Here is a 19,554-nt window from a genome sequence, read left to right as displayed (position 1 = left end):
CCACATTAAATGGCAATCCCTAGCCTTTCCACTTCAACGTACCCTGGTACCTCTTACCCCTTTACCAGACGTGGATGCAGCACCAGACTGGTCGAGCAAAACTAATCTTCCGTGTATATTTTAGAACTGTTTTAGAAAGCATTTCTGTAATACCAGCTCAGGACCTGGTACTTGAAAATTGTCTTCGTTTAATGTGGTGTAGATTCCACAGCAGCCAGAACAACACAAAGACAGCTGCTCATGCACAAGCTCGCACATGTGCAGTTATTTTTAACCATGCATCTGGCCGCCATACCTTCCCAAATGGCAATGTGGAACTGGGCTGAGAAAGCAACTGTCCAACAGTCAGTTAGTTAGTCTGATTTCCAATTAAGTTGCCACTGGGGATGTTACTACCTCCAGCAAAGTCTATGATCGTGCACATGAACTGCAGAGGTAGCAGAATTAAGTGTTTGCTCTGCACCATTACAAAAGCAGTTTATCAAAGTGCAGTGTTTAACAATGACAACATTTTGACTTTATGCATCAAACATTTATCTGAGCAAATCATTAAATAAATAAATCAGCTGAAGCCAAACCAGCACTGTTTTTCTACCCAGTAATTGAAAAATGTGCTGTTTAATACCTGCATCTGGTATGAATAAATATGCATTGCCAACAGATACAAAAGAAAAACAACTCAGTGGAGGAAGAGATTGAGATAGACTCTGACCTTTTAACACTGCAAGATTTAAAGACAAGGAGGTGTAGATACAAGATTAAATTAAAGAAACTCAGAACAGAGAGCAGGAGAAACTTCTTTATCCTGATTGTGAGATTGTCAAATTCACTTCAAGGGTTAGTGGCTGAGGCGAATACCATACCAACATTAATAATTAGATTGGATAGGTGGATGAAGGGAACATGATAGAAGTGAAATGGGGGCAGGGGAGATAAATATGATTGGAACTATTATTTTGTGTGGAATATCTCCATGAGGGCCTTTAATAGCAAGAATGGCAACAGAAACAATCCTGTCATGTAAAGTTGACATTAGTCAACAATTTTCTGCTGGAGGTAATCAAGTCCTCCTCAGGTAGGCATGTCCTTGGGGACCTCCAGTAGAAACTGCTTTTAAAAACCAATGCTGGTCCGTTTCTGCTGGTGATACTTGGTTTACATTTCCAGTCATGGACCTGCCACGGATCGATCAATATTTCTTTCCAGGTTGGTTTCCACATTACTGCCCTCGAAAGGAGCTTCATCAATTTAGGTCATAGCCAGACGGGAAAGGGCCCTGACCAAATTAATTGTGAATGGTTCAGCATCATACGTAAGCAGTTTCAAATTGTGCAGTTGTGAATTCAGTGCATATTACCAAATCCATCCACAGTGTAATTGGGACATGCTCAAATTTTTTTTGTTTGTATGATTGGGGGAGCAATTTTAGTTCAATGTTGAAGTTAACAATCCATTCAACGGCTTCAACTGATGCAGTTTGACTTGTTATGATGCCACCAGGGGTCACTAACGGAGATGACTCATTGTTGAATTATTGAAGTTGTAATAAAAATGTATCTGTCTATTATATTGTTGTTTTGAATTCTTTTTTATTGGAATCCTCACACACAGAACATATGTTTGATCCCAGGAACATCCGTCCCTGCTTTTTCCATGCCATTATCACCTCCCGATTACTATTCCAGTGCTTTCCTGGTCATCCTCTATAAACTTCAGCTGATCCAAATTGTGTCTGCTATACCCTACCCTGCTTGAAGTCCAACTCACTCAAGACCCCTGAATTTGCTAACCTACATTGCCATCATCAATCATCCCTCAAATTTAAAATCCTCATCCGACGCATAAACCCCTTTATGGCCTCACCTCTTACTTTCTCTGTGGTATTCTCCCACTCGACCTCATCTCTCATCCGAAGAGAGCTTCATTGCTCTGACTCTGAGCGCATTTCTTCCTCCTCAACAGCTCTGCTTCAGCTGCCTAGACTCTACACTCTGGAATTTCCTTCCTAAATCCCTTCTCCTCCATATCTCCCTCACTTTTTTTACAATTCTCTTTAAAATCAACCACAAGTCCTTTTGACCACCCACCTTAATATTTCTTCCTTTGGCTCATAGCCCTTTGAAGCATTTTTCTAACTTAAAGACGTTATCCAAAGGCAATTTGTTGATGTTAAAATTATTGTTGTGTGTGCTGTCTTTGAGAGGGTGAAAAACAAGGTAACAATTCTGCTAATATGTCCCGCAAAGCATGGGCTGAAAGTTCGCTCCCCGCAATGGCTTGGCGGTGGTGGAACTAGGAAAATAGGAAGGGGCTGAGTTGGGATGGCTACTTGGCATTCCAGTTCCCAGAGAACTTTCCCAGGGGTAAGCTGTGATTGAGATCAGATGTCTCCTCCACAGCGACAGGTACATACGAATATATAAATTAGGAGGAGGAGTAGGTTATTTGGCCCCTTGACCCTGCTGCAGCATTAAGCAAGATCATGGCTGATATGATTATGGCCTGAACTTCGCATTCCCAGCTACCCTGATAACCTTTAGCTTTCCTGTTAGCCAAGAGTCGATCGTAAAAAATTTCAATCACCCTGTCTCCTCCACTCTCTGGGGTAGAGTGTTTCAAATAATCACAACCCTCGAGAGAAAAAAATTCTCCTCATCTCCGTCTTAAATGGAGGACCCCGGACCCCGTCCAGGGCCGGCCCAAGGTACCGGCAACTCGGGCAGTCGCCCGGGGCGCCATGTGCTAGGGGGCGCCAGACTCGGGTCCCGCGCATGCGCAGTTGGGCCAGTGCCAACCAGCGCATGCGCGGTGGCCGCCCTCCCCCAGGGCGGCCCCCCCCCTCCGGCCGCTCCCCCCCTCCGTCCTCCCCTCCGTTCGGCCCCCCCCCCCCGCCTTGGCCCCCCTCCCCCCCCGCCCCGGCCCCGCCCCCCCCCGCCTCGGCCCCCCCCCACGCCTCGGCCACGCCCCCCCCCCCCAAGGGCGCTGAAGTTCAGCTTGCCCGGGGCGCCAGCAACCCTAGGGCCGGCGCTGACCCCGTCGTTCCAGTCTCTCCCACAAGGGGAAGCATCCTTTCACCATCTACCCTGTCCCCTCGGGATCTTATATGTTCAATAAAAACACCTCTCATTCTCCTAAACTCCAAGCCTATCCAAACCCCCCACTCCAGGTATCAGTTGAGTCAACCTTCCGTGAACTGCACTGAACGCATTTATATCCTTTCCCAAACAAGGAGACCAAAACAGTACTCCAGAACTGATACAAACAATGCTCTTTACAACTGTAGCAAAACATCCCTACTTTTATATTCCATTCTCCTTGCAATAAATGAGAACATTCCATTTGCCTCCCTAATCACTTGTTGTGTCTGCATACTAAATTATTGTGACTCACCTACCAGGACACTCAGATCCCTCTACCTCAGAGTTCTGCAATTGCTCCTCCGTTTAAACAATACACTGATTTTCTAATCTTCCTGCCAAAGTAGACAAGTTTACATTTTCCCACATTGTAGTCCAAAGTTTTGCTTCTCTCACTTAACTTAACTCTGTCCCTTTGCGGACTCCTTGGGCGGGATTCTCCCTTTTGACAGCAGAGTTTTGGCGCCAATGTAAAAACTGGAGAGTTTAACGATGGTGCCATCGGACCGCTCAGTGTAGTGATCCTCTGCCCTACAGGAGGCGAGCATGGCACTGGAGTGATCCACGCCACTCCAGCTGCCGATAACGGCCTCAAATGTGTGCCGCAGGTCTGCGCATGCGCGCTGTGACCGGCCTCAAATGTGCGCCTGCACGGTCGCTTCCTTCTCCGCGCCGGCCCTGACGCAACATGGCGTAGAGCTACAGGGGCCAGAGCGGAGTAAAAGAGGCCCGCCCCCCCCCCCCCCGGGTTCGGACCCTTCCCCACCAGGCCGCCCCCACCAGGATGGACGCCGAGGTCCCGCCACTTAAGACCAGATGATAACGGCGCTGGCGGGACTCGAGTCTTTTTGACGACCACTCGGTCCATCCCAGACGGAGAATCGCCGGGGGGGGGGGGAGGCCGCGTAGAGCGGCCCCCGACCGGTGCCGTGCTGACCATACCGGCGCCAATGGCGCTAATTCTCCGGTCACCGGCGACACTCTGAACAGGCGTGGGCTGAGAGAATCCCGCCCCTTATGTCCTCTTCAGAACGTACTTCCCTTCTCACCATTATATCATCATCAAACTTAACAACCATGTAGTCGGTCCCTTCATCCACATCATTGAAATAAATTGTAAATAATTGAGGCCCCATCACTGATTACCTGTGGCTTTCCACTCAATCAAAAAATGACCCATTTATGCCTACTCTCTGTTTGCTAACCATTCCTCTACCCATGAGTCCCCTAAACCATGAGCTCTTATTTATGCATAGTAACCTTTTGATGAGGTACCTTTTCAAATGTCTTCTGGAAATCTAAGTACAGGGGGCTGGAGTCACTGTTTTTGGGACTATGTCCCCACGCCATCATAAAATCTGTGGACTTTCACACCAGAAAAACTGACGTGAAACTGCCACATATTCCAAGCCCTGCAGGGGGCTAGCAGGGACCTGGCGTAAATCTAGCAGATTTTGCTGCAGATAAGGGTCCCCGCACTTCCAGGTCGTGTTCCATCAGCCCACCGTGATCCGTGGCGGACTCAAACCGCGGAGCTGGGCACTAAAAATAGACCCCTCGATCAGCCACGCGCCCGACCCTGACTGCCCACCCAAACATTGCCTGGCCGCGTATAAGCCCCCCCCCCCTCCCCGCCCTCTGATCAGCCCGCCCCCGACCAGGGCGGCCATGGGCTGAGTCTTGACTTTGGCCGGGAAGAACATTTTTTATTAAGTCTAGTCTAATAAATGAATTAACAGCAAGAAAACCAGTGCTTCAGACTTTGGGTTCGTGGTAAATGACAGGTACAGGCAATGACACAACTGTGTGGACTGGTGGTTATATATGATTAACGTCAAAGTCATTTTTCTGGCCCTGAATTATCTGGGCGTGGATCTTCTGAGCAGCGGAGACGATCTTTGATTGCTGCTGCACTTGAAAATGCCCCTAACTTGATGCTGCTGAGCATCTCTGCCAAGATCTTCTGAGTTTGCCTTTGACAGAAATGCAGAGCTCAGTATCCCTTGGGGAACACTGTCAGAGCAGAGTTGAAGGAAGACAGAAATTGATCCCTTTTTAATGGCACTAGTTGCTGTATGGTAAGTTCAAAGGTCCAGTTTGAATGTTCATGAATGGGTAAGTGGATAAATGGGCAGGGGGCTATCTGGGTAAATTCATCAAGTGCATCTCGGTAGATGGGTAGGGTCTAGGTGGGTGAGGGTGGATATGGAGTAAGTGATGGGTGAGGTGGATAAGTAGGTGAGGTGGGTAAGTGGTTGGCGTGGGTAGGTAGGTGAGGTGAGGATGTGGATAAGTTAATTGGGGAGTAGAAAGGTGAATGGGTAGTTAGATCAGTAGGGAAGTCAGGTCAGAGGGATAGTAGGGTTGGGTCAATGGACTAATTAGGTGGTTGGAAGGGTAGTCATGTCAGGTCGGGATAGTCGGTTGGTCGGGTGGATAGTTGGATCGGGTTGGGTCATGAGGGTAGTCAGCTGGTTCTGGGGGGATGTAGAAAAGTCAGAGATGGATATGTGGCGTAGCTATCCAGATGTTAGACTAGGCTTAAATCTGTCCAACATTTTTGGGGTAATTATTCAGGTCAATCCCACAGAACTGTCCAGAACTCAGAGTCAGGGGGCTGGATTCTCCGATTTTGAGGCTATGTCCGGAAGAAGTGTCTAGTTTTACGATGAAAAAGACGGCGCTGCCCGCGCACCAATGCTCCGCCCGGTGGGGGGCTAGCAGCCGTGCCACGTAAAACTTCCGGCATTCCCGACATAAACGGCTGGTGAATTGCCGGGTCCGTGGCCGTGCATGTGCACGGTGATGACCTGCAGCGGTCACGCTGTACAACATGGCGCCGGCCACAGCCGGACCCGGCCTGCCAGTTAGTGCCCCCCTGTATCCCGCACGTCATCCCCAACCACCCCCCACCAGTCCCCCAGGCCCTGCCAAAGCCCCGCTGGCTCACCCCCCCCCTGACTGTGGTGGTGCTGGACAAGGTCCACAGCCGCCACGCGAGGTTGACGAAAACTCAGAGCCCACGTGTCCAACGCTGTCGGAAATTGGCCCATCGGGGGCGGAGTATCGGGGGAGGGCCTTCGGGTGACATCCTGAGGTCGACCCAATGGCATGCGGCGTACTCACAGATGATGCCGTTTTGGAGGGGGCGGAGCATCCGAAAACAGGCGCCGCCCCATTTTCAGCATCAAAAGGAATTCTCTTCCCGATCGCCGACTATGATATCGCCATCGGGCACTGGAGAATCCCGCCCAGGGTCTTTCGCAGAGGGTCTTAGGGAGCAGGGGAATTGCACAATTGAAGTTGAAACTTTTTGGGAACTTGTCACAGACGTCAGCGCGTCACAACTTCCAGAGAATCCCGGTATACGTTCTCAGTCGTACATCTGTGGCATGATTCTCCAGCCACCTTGTGCTCGTGTTTGAGCGCAACGCGGCCGGAGAATGCTGGGAGAAGCTTGCAGCGAGCCTCCTGAATCCATAGATTCTCTGAAGTCCCGCGAGTTGTCGGAGTCGGAACCCCGCCCCAAATGGGCAGGACCGAATGACACTCGCGGAAGTAGGTTGTAAACCTACTTACGACCTACCTGCCCGGGGTCCAGCGGCCTCCATCGATTCTTCGGCCTCCCCATGGAGGCTGCAGCCGGGCACCGATCAGTGCACGTCCAAACAAACATGGACGAGGCATAACGGCTCCCGAGGGGTTTCCCAGGCCACCGGAGACGCCAGGGTGGTCAGGGTAAGTGCAGGGTGGCTCCCTGACCCTTCCCCTGTGACACTTCCACCGTGGCACTGCCAAGGTGCCCAGATGGCACTGCAAGCCAGCAGGAGCACTGCCAGGGTGGTACTGCCAAGGGCCAGGGAGTGAGGGGGCCATGCCCATGAAATAAAGGTGGAGAGGGGGTTTGAAAGGTGGGGGAATGCAGGGAAGGTAAGTAGGGGCCTCTGGGAGATTGGGTGTATGTTTGGTGGCGGTCCTAGAAGGGACGGGGTGCTGTAAGAGGGCTTGGGGGGGCCTGAAGAGGGGGGGGACCCCAAGGCACCCTCTAGTGTGGTGTCCTCACTTGGGAGTGTGGGGTAGTGCCCATGTGTGTGGGGGGTGACATTGTCCATGGGTGAGGGGTGGCGGGGACTTAGAGATCGGGGCACCCTTTCAAAATTACGGACCGATCTCTGAGTTCAGCTCCTCAGTGTTAAAAAAAAGTCTAACTGTGGGCTAAACTGGTGAGAAACTCCCCAGGGTTCAAAAAGGTGTAAGTGTCATATTAATAATAATAATCTTTATTAGTGTCACAACGAGGCTTACATTAACACTGCAGTGAAGTTACTGTGAAAATCCCCTCGTCGCCACACTCCGGCGCCTGTTCGGGTACGCAGGGAGAATTCAGAATGTGCAATTCACCTAACAGCACATCTTTCGGAACTTGTGGGAGGAAACCGGAGCACCCACGAGGAAACCCATGCAGACACGGGGAGAACGTGCAGAATCCGCACAGACAGTGGCCCAAGCCAGGAATCGAACCCAGGACCCTGGCACTGTGAAGCAACAGTGCTAGCCGCTGTGCCACCCACTGAACAGCGGTGGGGAACTCACCGGCGGAACCAGCGGGAAACACCCTGACAAACACGCCACAAATTAACTTCGAAATTATTGCGCAGAATCGCACCCCTGGTTTCCAACAGACGGAGACAGAACTTTTGGCCCTTGGGGTCCAATGGATAGTTCTCTGTCACAGAGAGCATGGATGGGAGATCTCTGGTTCAGCATCGAGGTCAACCAGTAAATAGACCTCGCACCCCCTACAATCCAGATGACACTATTCAATATCCAGTTAATCAAAATCACAATTCAGAGATTGTTATGTAGCCCTATTGCTGAGTTTACTTGGTACTGTAATTTCACACATGACTCTACAAACTGGCTTATGTTACATAAATGAACAGGATACATTTTCACTGGGAGATCTGTCAATTTCCTACTGCTGCTAACCACATGAAAAATAAAGGTGAAATTCTGGCAAAAGCCCACTTTCGAGTCAACCGATCAAAAGCTAACTGCTTTTATAAATAATTAAATGATCAGATACTCAAGATTCTCCCAGCACACAAAAAACACCAATATCGTAGCTACAGGAATGAAGGAAATTATGATACAAGTTATATATATTGAAGTTAATCTCTGTTGAACGATCCAAGTGATTTCTGGCAGCAGGGGGTAAATTAATGTCAGCTGGTTGTGCAACGTCTCGTTCAACACTGTACACTGTGCATTATAACAAATAATGAAACGGAGCGCAGCACGATGGCGCAGTGGGTTAGCCCTGCTGCCTCATGGCGCCGAGGTCCCAGGTTTGATCCCGGCTCTGGGTCACTGTCCGTGTGGAGTTTGCACGTTCTCCCCGTGTTTGTGTGGGTTTTGCCCCCACAACCCAAAAATGTGTAGGCTAGGTGGATTGACCACGCTAAATTGCCCTTAATGGGAAGAAATGAATTGGGTACTCTAAATTTTTTTTTTTTAAATAATGAAGCAGAGATAATGGAAATTATATTCTTTTGTTGTTTTTTCTGCTCCCTCCGTTCAACTCTGGACTCTGCATTTAACTCCTCCAGAAGATGGACAACAACTCTGATCCAAAGTCTTTGTAAATACCAATAGGAGGTCTAAGATGATGCTTCTGTATGTTCACTCTCTTGATTTTAATTTTATCCCATCCTTGGACCTTTTGTTCTGCACCTTCTCAAAGAACTGCATTTAGTCAGAAATGATGTGCAAAAGAAGCTAATGTGATGTGAGAAAAACAAATTCCCCCAACAAGTGGTTCAGAGTCTGGAATGCACTGCCTGTAAGTGTGGTGGAGGCAGATGCAATGAAGGCATTCAAGAGGGCACTACATGATTATCTGAATAGAAACAATGTGCAGGAGTATGGGAAAAGGCAGGAGAATGATATGAAGTCATAATGCTATTTTGTAGAGCTAGTGCAAACAGAGTGGGCCAAATGACCTCCTTCTGCACCATAATAATTCTGTGATTGCATGACATTACAGGTACCTATGCCATACTACACTATGGGATGATGCAGCCCATGTATGCTGCACAATACATGGCCACGAGGTTCTTATAGTTACCAATGTTGAAAGTAGGCCCTAACATAATCTGATCTCTTATTCAGAAATCCAGAACCTTGATGACAGCGTCAAACAAATCAGAAGAATTGTGGAATCTCCCAGCCTGCCTCAGCCACACCGCCTTATTTTGCAATATCTGGTGAAGCACTTCTGTAAAGTGTGTCAGTATGAAGGCATAAACCATCTCACCCCAAGGCTCCTGGGCGAAATCTTCAGTGACGTCTTCTTCAGGCACTCATTATCAAGGTAAATGACTTTGGAAACAAATAACTTGCACAAAAAGATGTTTTGTCAAAGGCTTTTTTTTTAATGGAAACTTACCCAGGACTGCAGAATAGCTTCTGTAACATATCTTAAGGGTGGCATTTTTTCAATCCAACTTGAGTCTTGATAAGCATGGTGCGGTCATTTTCTTCGTCTTTTGATTTGCCAAAAAATGACGGGATATATTTTATTTAGTGGAATCTTAGCATGGTGTGCAATGGGAGAGCATTTTGGGGAATTCAGACTTGGAGATCAGAACGCCCAATCTGAACTTCATTCTGTCTGCTGATTTTGGCTTTTGATCAGAATATTGTTCGGATCATGGTTTCTGTAAATCCCACTGAGCCGATTTCTGTTTTGGACGCACAATAAAATGAGGTGGTGGGTGGAACAATGGCATCATCTGCCCAGAGGAACCAGCAAGAGGGCTGAAACATTTTCACGGTTGTGCCTTTAATTTGATTGTTGAGCTGCCAGCACAGAAATAAAACTAATGGGGGGGGGGGGGGGGGGGGGGGGGCAGTAAATCCATTGGTTGCTGCACAGAGCTGGATGTAAATCTTTAAAAGTCAATGGGGAGGCAATCCAAAGAATGGTTACGGAACGACTGAAAATAGGTCAGAACATTTCTCTTGGGGCCAGCAAAGCATCCTGCAATTTAGTGACTTTTCTAAACAACCTACAGTTAGACCATTAATGGATAGTTGGCTTGACTGCAAAACAAATAGTTCCATTGGGCAGAAAGTGGGGGGGATTTTCTGGGCCCCCCCCCCCCCTGTGGCGCGCTTCCCGGCGGTGGGAGGGCAACGGGATGTTCTGGTCACGCCGCTGTCAACGGGATTTCCCACTGAATCCACCCCACTCTGCCAGGAAACCCATGGTGGGGGTGCGCCATCGGCGGGAAGAGAAAATCCCGCCGCCTTGAACAGCAGGAAGATCTCGCCCATTGAGTTGGTCGGGCCTCGGGCGACTACAAAACGGAAAAGACATTTTAAATGGGGCAGTTGGCAGATAAAAATCTCCCCTCCTCGTCCATATAAATACAATTAAATATCTTCATCTGTATACAAGAGCCCATTTACTCATTGATTAACCCCACATTTCAAACTCATAAGAAGCTTGTAAAAATGCTGAGACATCTCCGAGAACTTTAAGATTGATTTGATTGTGTTGGCATTCTCCACCAAATGTGGAATACATTTGTGGTTGGATTGTGGTTTTCCATTGAAGAATCAGACATGGCATTGGAATTATATAAGATAACAATGCATGTGTTTAGCCGAGTAAAAAGTCTTACAACATCAGGTTAACGTCCAACAGTTTTGTTTCAGGTGTGTTTAGTCTGTTATTGACTTTAGAATAAAAAAAAATAATAATTTTTATTCTCCTTTTTCACATTTTCTCCCAAATTTACACCTACCAACAATAAACAATAATCAGCAACAGATATGTCAATCCCAATAACAACGATCCCATCCTCCCACCAACCCCCAAATATTAGCTGGCATGTTTACATAAACAAATGCCAAAAAGGAATCCGGGATTACCCATAGTCACCCTTAATACTCAAAGGCCCCCTCCCCCCCAGCCCTCCCACCCATCCCCCCAACTAATGTTCGATATTATCCAGTTCTTGAAAGTGCAGAATGAATAATGCCCATGACTTGTAGAACCCCTCCGTCCTTCCCCTCAGTTCAAACTTAACCTTCTCAAGGGTCAAGTATTCCAACAGGTCCCTCCGCCACGCCATGGCACAGGGTGGAGAGGCTGCTCTCCATCCCATCAGGATCCACCTTCGGGCGATCAACGAAGCGAAGGCTATGATATCTGCCTCCGCACTCGTTTCCAACCCTGGCTGGCCCGACACCCCGAATATGGCCTCCAGGGGATCCGGGTCCAGTTCCACGTGCACCACCTTGGAAATTACCCTAAAAACCTCCTTCCAGTAATCCTCTAGCTTTGGACAGGACCAAAACATATGAACATGATTAGCGGGACGCCCCCCCGCAACGCTCACACACATCTACTCCTTCAAAGAAACGGCTCATCCTCGCCCTCGTGAGGTGCGCTCTATATACCACCTTCAGCTGTATCAGACCCAACCTCGCACATGAGGTGGAGACATTTACTCTTCGGAGCACCTCACACCAGACCCCCTCCTCTATAACCTCTCCCAACTCTTCCTCCCACTTTGCTTTGATCCCTTCCAGTGGTGCCTCATCCTCATCCAAAATAGCTCCGTACACCGCTGACACTACCCCCTTCTCCAGTCCCCTTGTCGTCAGCACCTCCTCCAGCAATGTGGAGGCCGGTCCCTCCGGGAAGCTCTGTATCTCCTTCCTAGCAAAATCTCGAACCTGCATGTCTCAAAACATTTCTCCCTGCTCCAGCCCATACTTCGCTTCCAGCTCCCTCAATCCTGCAAACCGACCCCTAAGAAACAAATCTTTTAGCGTCTTAATCCCCTTCTCTTCCCATTTCCGAAAACTTCCATCCCACCTCCCTGGCTAAAATCTGTGGTTCCCCCGAATCGGCATTTCCCTTGACCCTGGCCCCAACCCGAAGTGTTGGCGTAACTGCCTCCAAATTTTCAATGAAGCTATTATTACCGGACTCCCTGAGTATTTGCCCGGAGCTATCGAGAGCGGCGCTGTTACTAGTGCTTTCAGTCCCGACCCCCTGCACAAACTCTCCGCCATTCTGACCCACTGGGAATCAACCCCTCTGACCCAGCTCCGCACCTTCTCCACATTCGCCACCCAGTAGTAATACATCAGGTTCGGGAGACCCAAACCCCCTGCCTGCCTTCCCCTCTGTCGCAGCACCTTTCTGATTCTGGTCACCTTCCCTCCCCATATGAACGAGGTAATCCTTCCCTCAATCTCCCTGAAAAAAGCCTATGGCAGGAAAATCGGTAGGCATTGAAAAATAAACAGAAATCGCGGCAACACATTCATTTTAACCGCCTGTACCCGAGCCGCCAGTGACAGAGGGAGACCATCCCACCTTGCCAGATCAGCTTTCACTCTCCCCGCCAAATCAGTGATGTTGTACCTGCGAAGCCTCCCCCACTCCCGGGCAACCTGCACCCCCAGATACCTAAAGTGAGTCCCTGCCCTACGGAATGGCAGCCCCCTCACCCCTGCCCCCACCCCCGGCCGAGACACCACAAAATACTCACTCTTGTCCATGTTCAGCTTGTACCCCGTGAAAGACTCAAATACTCGCAGTAGCTCCAGTATTCCCCCTATCGACCCACTCGGCTCCAACACATACAGCAGCAAGTCGTCGGCATACAAGGACACCCTATGCTCTATCCCCCCCCCCCCCCCCCCCCCCACCCCCCCCGCTCTATTCCTTTCCATGCTCCCGAACTTCTTAATGCGATGGCCAACGGCTCAATCGCAAGTGCAAACAGCAGGGGGGACATAGGACATCCCTGCCTCGTCCCACGGTGGAGAGAAAAGTATCTCGAGTTGATGTTGTTTGTGCGGACACTCGCCTTCGGCTCCTTATATAATAGCTTTACCCAGTTCACAAATCTTGGTTCAATCGCAAACCGCTCCAGAACTCTCATCATGTACCCCCACTCTACCCGGTCAAACGCCTTCTCGGCGTCCAAAGCCACAACCACCTCTGTTTCCTTCCCTTCCGCCGATGCCATAACGATGTTCAAAACCCTCCTAATGTTTGAAAAGAGCTGCCTCCCTCTCACAGACTCCGTCTGATCCTCGCCTATCACCTTCGGGAGGCGCTGCTCCAGCCTACCCGCCAGTACCTTCACCAATACTTTTGCGTCCACATTCAGAAGTGACATGGGCCTATACGACCCACACTCCGTCGGATCCTTATCTTTTTTTAGCAACAGTGAAATCGATGCCTGCCCCAAGGTTTGTAGCAACACCCACTTCCCTATCGCTTCTTCAAGCATCCCCACCATCAGGTGTGCCAGCTTATCCTTGAATTTTTTATAATATTCCACCGGAAACCCATCCGGCCCTTCCACCTTCCCTAACTGCATCCTCCCAATAGCATCCTTTATCTCCTGCTCCACTATTGCTGCTTCTAATCTAGCCATGTCCCCCTCCCCTAGCCTCTGGTACTCCAACCCATTTAGAAATTCCTGCATCTCACGGTCTCCCCCGGGTGGCTCTGACCTGTACAACCTCTCATAAAACTCCTCAAATACCTTGTTAATCAGATCTGGAGCCACCACAAACTTCCCTGCCCTATCCCTCACCTGAAGAATTTCCCTTGCCGTTGCCTCGCTCCGGAGCTGACCTGCTAACATATCTCCATGTTCAAAAACTGCACCCCTTGCTCGTCTCAGTTGGCGCACCGCCTTCCTGGTAGACAGTGGGTCGAAGCTTGCCTGTAGTTCCTTCCTCCTTTCCAGCTTCACTGGGTCCCCATCCTCTGCGTAACCCCTATCTACCTCCAACATCTCATCTATTACCCTCTGCGCTCCAAACTCTCCTCTTGGTCCACACTGGCCTTAAACGATATTACCTCACCCCTCACCATCGCCTTTAGAGCCTCCCAGACCACTACCTTCGACACCTCTCCCCGTACAGTTGAAACCTACATATTCCTTAATTACCTTTCCAATTTTCTCACAGAACACTTGATTCCCCAAAAGCCCCACATCCAGTTTCCACCCTGGCCTCTGCGCTACCCCCTTCTCCAGTACCATATCCACCCAATGCGGAGCATGATCTGACACTGCAATTGCCGAGTATTCCGACCCCTTAACCCCAGCCAGCAAAGCCTTACCCACCACGAAAAAGTCGATCCGCAGGTATACCTTATGGACTGCTGAGAAAAATGAGTACTCCCTTTCCCTTGGGTGCAGGAACCTCCAAGGGTCCACCCCTCCCATTTCCACCATTAGCCCAGTCAGCCCTTCGTCCCCCCTGATGGGACCAGCGAGCGCAGCCGTGACCTGTCCAACCTTGGCTCCTGCACCAAGTTCCAGTACCCCCCCCCACAATCAGTTCATGTGTGTCCAAGTCAGGAATGGCCCCAAACACCTTCTTCGCGAATCCCACATCGTCCCAATTGGGACCGCATACACTTAACAGCGCCACTAATCTCCCCTTCAGCGCCCCTGTCACAATCACATATCTACTCCCCTGATCTGCCAACCTCCTTCTCCATCTGGAAGTGTACCCTTTTGCTGACCAGCATCCCTACCCCTCGAGATCTGCCGCCAAATCCAGAGTGAAACATCTGACTAACCCAGCCCTTCTTAAGTCTCACCTGGTCCTTCATCCTCAAGTGAGTCTCCTGCAGCATTGCCACATTGCCACAAACGGTGCTTGCGCAACTTTTAAGATGCGCAAGCACCCTTGACCTCTTGACCTGACCTCCTAGCCCTCTCACGTTCCACGTGACTATCCTAACTGGGGTCTCTCATCTCCCCCCCACCCTTCTTATCCACCATCATCATACCTGCCCCATAAGCCTGACCCGCCCCTGTCCATTGTTAACATCGAATCCCTTCCCTCCTTCACAAGAACCCTCCCCTACATTTCCCCTTGAAAAAACATCTCCGCGTCAACCCCTTCCCCCCCTCTTGCTCGCCTTGTTGGCCCATTGAAGTCTGCTATCCAGGCTTCAACATCCGCAGCCCTCCTCTCACCCCACCTCCGTTCACTAGCTGACTTTAGTTGAAATGAATGAAATGAAAATCGCTTATTGTCACGAGTAGGCTTCAATGAAGTTACTGTGAAAAGACCCTAGTCGCCACATTCCGGCGCCTGTCCGGGGAGGCTGGTACGGGAATCGAATCGTGCTGCTGGCCTGCTTGGTCTGCTTTAAAAGCCAGCGATTTAGCCCAGTGAGCTAAACCAGCCCCAGTGTGGTAGTCGGTATTCAGGGTCTTACGGTACGCAGGTTGATGCTGTAAGACCGCTGGTGTGGGAGGTACCTGAGACAGCAATATCATTGGCGAAGCCTGCCTGCTGGTTCCGCCCAGTAAGGCGGAGTATAAGAGCCTGTGTTTCCCTAGCAGCTGCATTCTGTACCTGCGCTGCTGGGGGAAACATCTAGTCCAATAAAGCCTTCAATTGTCATCTAATCTCGCTTCTGGAGTAATTGATCGAGCATCAGTTAACTAGCGTGGGTGGCACCACCTCCGCTAAGATATATCATCCCCCAGTCCCAGAGAATGAAAAAACAAAACCAATAATCCACCCATACAATTCACGAACATAAGATTTAACCGTCGCAACACAGAACGCCAATCCACCCAACCATTAACTTGAACTCTGTAACGATGCAAAGAGAAGTAAATTACAATACACATCAGTAAAAAGAAAGTTGTAACATTTATACATTTTCCAGCTGCCCAAACAGTCCACAGTATCTGTTCCAGCTCCGCTCCTCACGTCTGTCCCAAGCCTTCTGCCCTCACGAACACCTCAGCTGCCTCTGCTATCTCAAAATAAAAGTCTTTGGCGTTATACATTTCCCTCAACTTTGCCAGGTACACCATACCAAATCGCACCCCCTTCTTGCACAGTGCCGCCTTCACCCGCCCGAACGCCGCTCGTCTCTTTGCCAACTCAACCGTCAAGTCCTGGTAGATCCGAACTCCAGCACCGTCCCACTGCACTTTGCGCTTCTGCTTCGCCCAGCTTAACACCTTCATGCAGGACTTATGGAAGCAGATAATTACTGCTCTTGGCGGCTCATTCACCTTGGGTTTCGGCCTTAATGATCGATGAGCTCGGTCCAGCTCGTACTGGGAGGAGTTCTCACCCTCCCCCATCAGCTCTGCCAACTTCTTAGCGAAGTACTCCGTTGGCCTTGGGCCCTCTGTCCCTTCGGGCAAGCCCACAATTCTCAGATTGTGCCGTCTCGAGCGGTTCTCCAAGTCCTCGAACTTTGCTTGGAATGCTCTGTTGACCTCCACCACTCTCCGCAGCTCGTCCCCCATCGAGGTGAGCTGGTCGCTGTGCTGTGACACGGCTTCCTCCACTTTCTTCATCTTCTCGCCCTGCTCTCTCACCTCGGCCGATGTCTTTGCCACAGCTACCCTCACCGGGGCGATTGCCTCCTCCACCAACGATTTCAATGCGACCGCCGTCTCCTTCCTCAAAGCCTCCATATGCCTCGCAAACTGCTTTTAAAGCTCCACCGTCATCACCTCGGTCATCTTCTCCACCGTACGTAGTGCGGCCCCACCATGCGATCCGGCGTCCGCCATCTTGCCCGCGCTTTTGCTGGCCTTCTCATTCAACGGCGAACCCGGGTTTTCTTCCTTCTTCCGAGCTGCTTTTCGCATCCTCTAACGACTTTTTATTTCTTCTTTCTTTCTTCAATCCGAAAATAACTAAGTAATTATTGTCACAAATTGTTTTCCCCAAAAATTCTGAAGTCAGGAAACCTCTTCCTCCGGGGACCGGACTTCAAACTCCTCAAAGGTCCATTTGGAGCCACCCAGTGTGCTCCAGTCCCCCTCAACATCGCGTTCTGGACTCAGGCCTGCCACCTCGATTGCCTCGCCTCGTGTCAACATTGACTTTAGAATTAATGGGCATAACAGCTTTAACGGTAATTTGCTGTGTTTACTTCAGGAGTGTTGAACGCCGATTATTTAGTGATGAAGAACAGAAAAGTGGTGGAAAAGCTCAGCAGGTCTGGCAGCATCTGTGGAGGGAGAAACAGAGTAAACATTTCAAGTCTGTGCGAATCTTCTTCAGAGCTCACGTGCTCAGAGCTTCACACTCCGAAGAAGACTCATATGGACTCAAAACGTGAACTCTTTTCTCTCTTCACAGATGCTGCCAGACCTGCTGAGCTTTTCCAGAATTCTTTGCTTTTATTTCGGATCTCCAACATCCGCAGTATTTTGCTTCTTATTCCATGCTCTGAATTTACTAATCAGGTGAAAAATTAAAGTAGAAGAAACAATAAAGAGGTTTATATCAGGGCTGTGCTGTAGAGCGAGAGAATTGGCTGCATACAAAGTTGCTCTGATGAGACTGTAGTGAAATTATAAGAATTATTTTCCTGTCCATAACTTTTATGATTTCATCATATATATGGGGCAGATATAATTTCCATATTTGATAACATATTAACAAATGTCATGGAATCATGAATGTCGGGGGGAACTGTGTCACATGGGGTGGGATTCTCCCTTCTGGGGACTAAGTCCCCACGCCCACCAGAAAACAGGCGGGAATCACGCCGGACTATTTACCAGAAAGTCCGGGGTGATTCCCCATCCTCAAGGGGGCCAGCAGGGCCCCGGCATGCATCCTGCAGCTCCGGCTGCTGAGGGGGCCCTGCTGCACAGAGTGCACGCAGTGGCTGTCTTCGCGCCGGCCCCCGCACAACATGGCGGCGTCCTACAGGGGCCCGTCTCGGAGGAACATAGCCACCCCCCCAGAATGAGCACGCCCGCCGATCGTTAGCCACCGATCGTGGGCCTGACCACTGTGGAGGCGGGGTTAGTCGGATCCCCCCCGCCTCCCCACCAGGACGGCACCCGCAGCCAGAATGCCGAGGTCCCGCCGGGTGGGACCACATGTGAACCGCGCCGGCGGAACTCGGCGGGCACGTGGCCCGTCGAGCGTGGAGAATCACCGCGGGGGCCACTTGCAACAGCCCCCCCGGCTGGCGCCACGTCGATTGCCCGCGCGGCTGTCGGGGATTCTCTGGTCGCCGTAAAGTCACGTGCCGGCGTGGGAGCCTATTTTGGGTTATTCTCCGCCCCTCCGCCGAGCGCGATTTCGGCACGGAGGGTCGGAGAATCCCGCCCATGGTCTTCTGTACCTTTCTTTTAAACTTTGAAGTTGAAGAGCAGGCATTTTATTTAGCTCATTCTTTTCATGAGTGGAGGTCATAGACTTGATAGCACTTTGGGGGCAGCAGGGTAGCATGGTGGTTAGCATAAATGCTTCACAGCTCCAGGGTCCCAGGTTCGATTCCCGGCTGGGTCACTGTCTGTGTGGAGTCTGCACGTCCTCCCCCTGTGTGCGTGGGTTTCCTCCGGGTGCTCCGGTTTCCTCCCACAGTCCAAAGATGTGCGGGTTAGGTGGATTGGCCATGCTAAATTGCCCATAGTGTCCTAATAAAAGTAAGGTTCAGGGGGGTGTTGTTGGGTTACAGGTATAGGGTGGATACGTGGGTTTGAGTAGGGTGATCATGGCTCGGCACAACATTGAGGGCCGAAGGGCCTGTTCTGTGCTGTACTGTTCTATGTTCTAGCACTCCAAATCCATTGCATCATTAGATTAATGTGTTAATAATGGGTAAACACTAGGTTCAAGAGTGAGAACCTTTCTAATATCAAGCAGAATATAAAAATTCATGAAGGAAGAGACTGTACGTTGCAGCGTCTGTCGGTTGCATTTTATTGAGTCAGACCACTGAAGTAAAATGGTTTCAATTATGCTGAATTCGATTTAGTTTATCTCAGTAACAGCACCTAACATTGGCACATTTACATGGTCAGATGTCAGGAAAGTGTTGGGGAAAGGCCTGGAAAATTCTGATCAATTGTCTGATGCATTTAGGTGCATGCTGACTGATATAGCCACATCCAGACAACAGAACAAGGTGTTAGTCACGTGATGTTTTATGAGATTGCACATTCTAATTACATTTGGTTGCTGAGGATTTTCACTTGATTCAGACTGCATGCAATGTGCCAACGTTTCCTCGATGGCCTGATTTACACTCATGCATCCATCGTGCTTTCTTGGTACTGTAAGGTAATGTAGTCAATTCTCTCTATCGCACTGCTGCTCCGAGCTGCAAAAATGTAGTGCTGAGGGAAAAGTTTCAAGGAAGGCACTTTGTGGAAGCTTTGCATCAATAATGGAGCTGCAAATGAATGCGATGATATGGGTTAATCTGCTCACAGTTTATCGTGTACTGTGCAATAACGGACACTTGAATTGGTAATGTGCCATTGTGTTGAACAGATTTTTGGAATACTGTTCTTATGAAATTAGTTGTGTGACTGGCTCTCAATATTTTTGTATATTTGGAGGATTATTTTGTATCAGCCAA

The 19,554-nt window shown here is 49.7% G+C and overlaps 1 protein-coding gene and 1 long non-coding RNA gene across 3 annotated transcripts in view; one reads left to right on the top strand and one right to left on the bottom strand.

The window, feature by feature from the left end:
• Positions 1-19,554, top strand: part of pik3r3b (phosphoinositide-3-kinase, regulatory subunit 3b (gamma)) — a 647,314-nt gene that overhangs the window by 354,069 nt on the left and 273,691 nt on the right. Inside the window, exon 6 of the mRNA XM_038794197.1 lies at positions 9,309-9,510. Within this exon, the coding sequence (XP_038650125.1) occupies positions 9,309-9,510 (202 nt within the window). The remainder of the gene's footprint in view (positions 1-9,308; positions 9,511-19,554) is intronic.
• Positions 1-19,554, bottom strand: part of LOC119964551 — a 304,788-nt gene that overhangs the window by 156,733 nt on the left and 128,501 nt on the right. The window lies entirely within an intron of this gene.

This window comes from Scyliorhinus canicula, chromosome 4, assembly GCF_902713615.1.
Source record: "Scyliorhinus canicula chromosome 4, sScyCan1.1, whole genome shotgun sequence".
NCBI lineage: Eukaryota > Metazoa > Chordata > Chondrichthyes > Carcharhiniformes > Scyliorhinidae > Scyliorhinus > Scyliorhinus canicula.
Note: the sequence above shows the minus strand (reverse complement) of the source record. Positions and strands in the feature narration are given on the sequence as shown.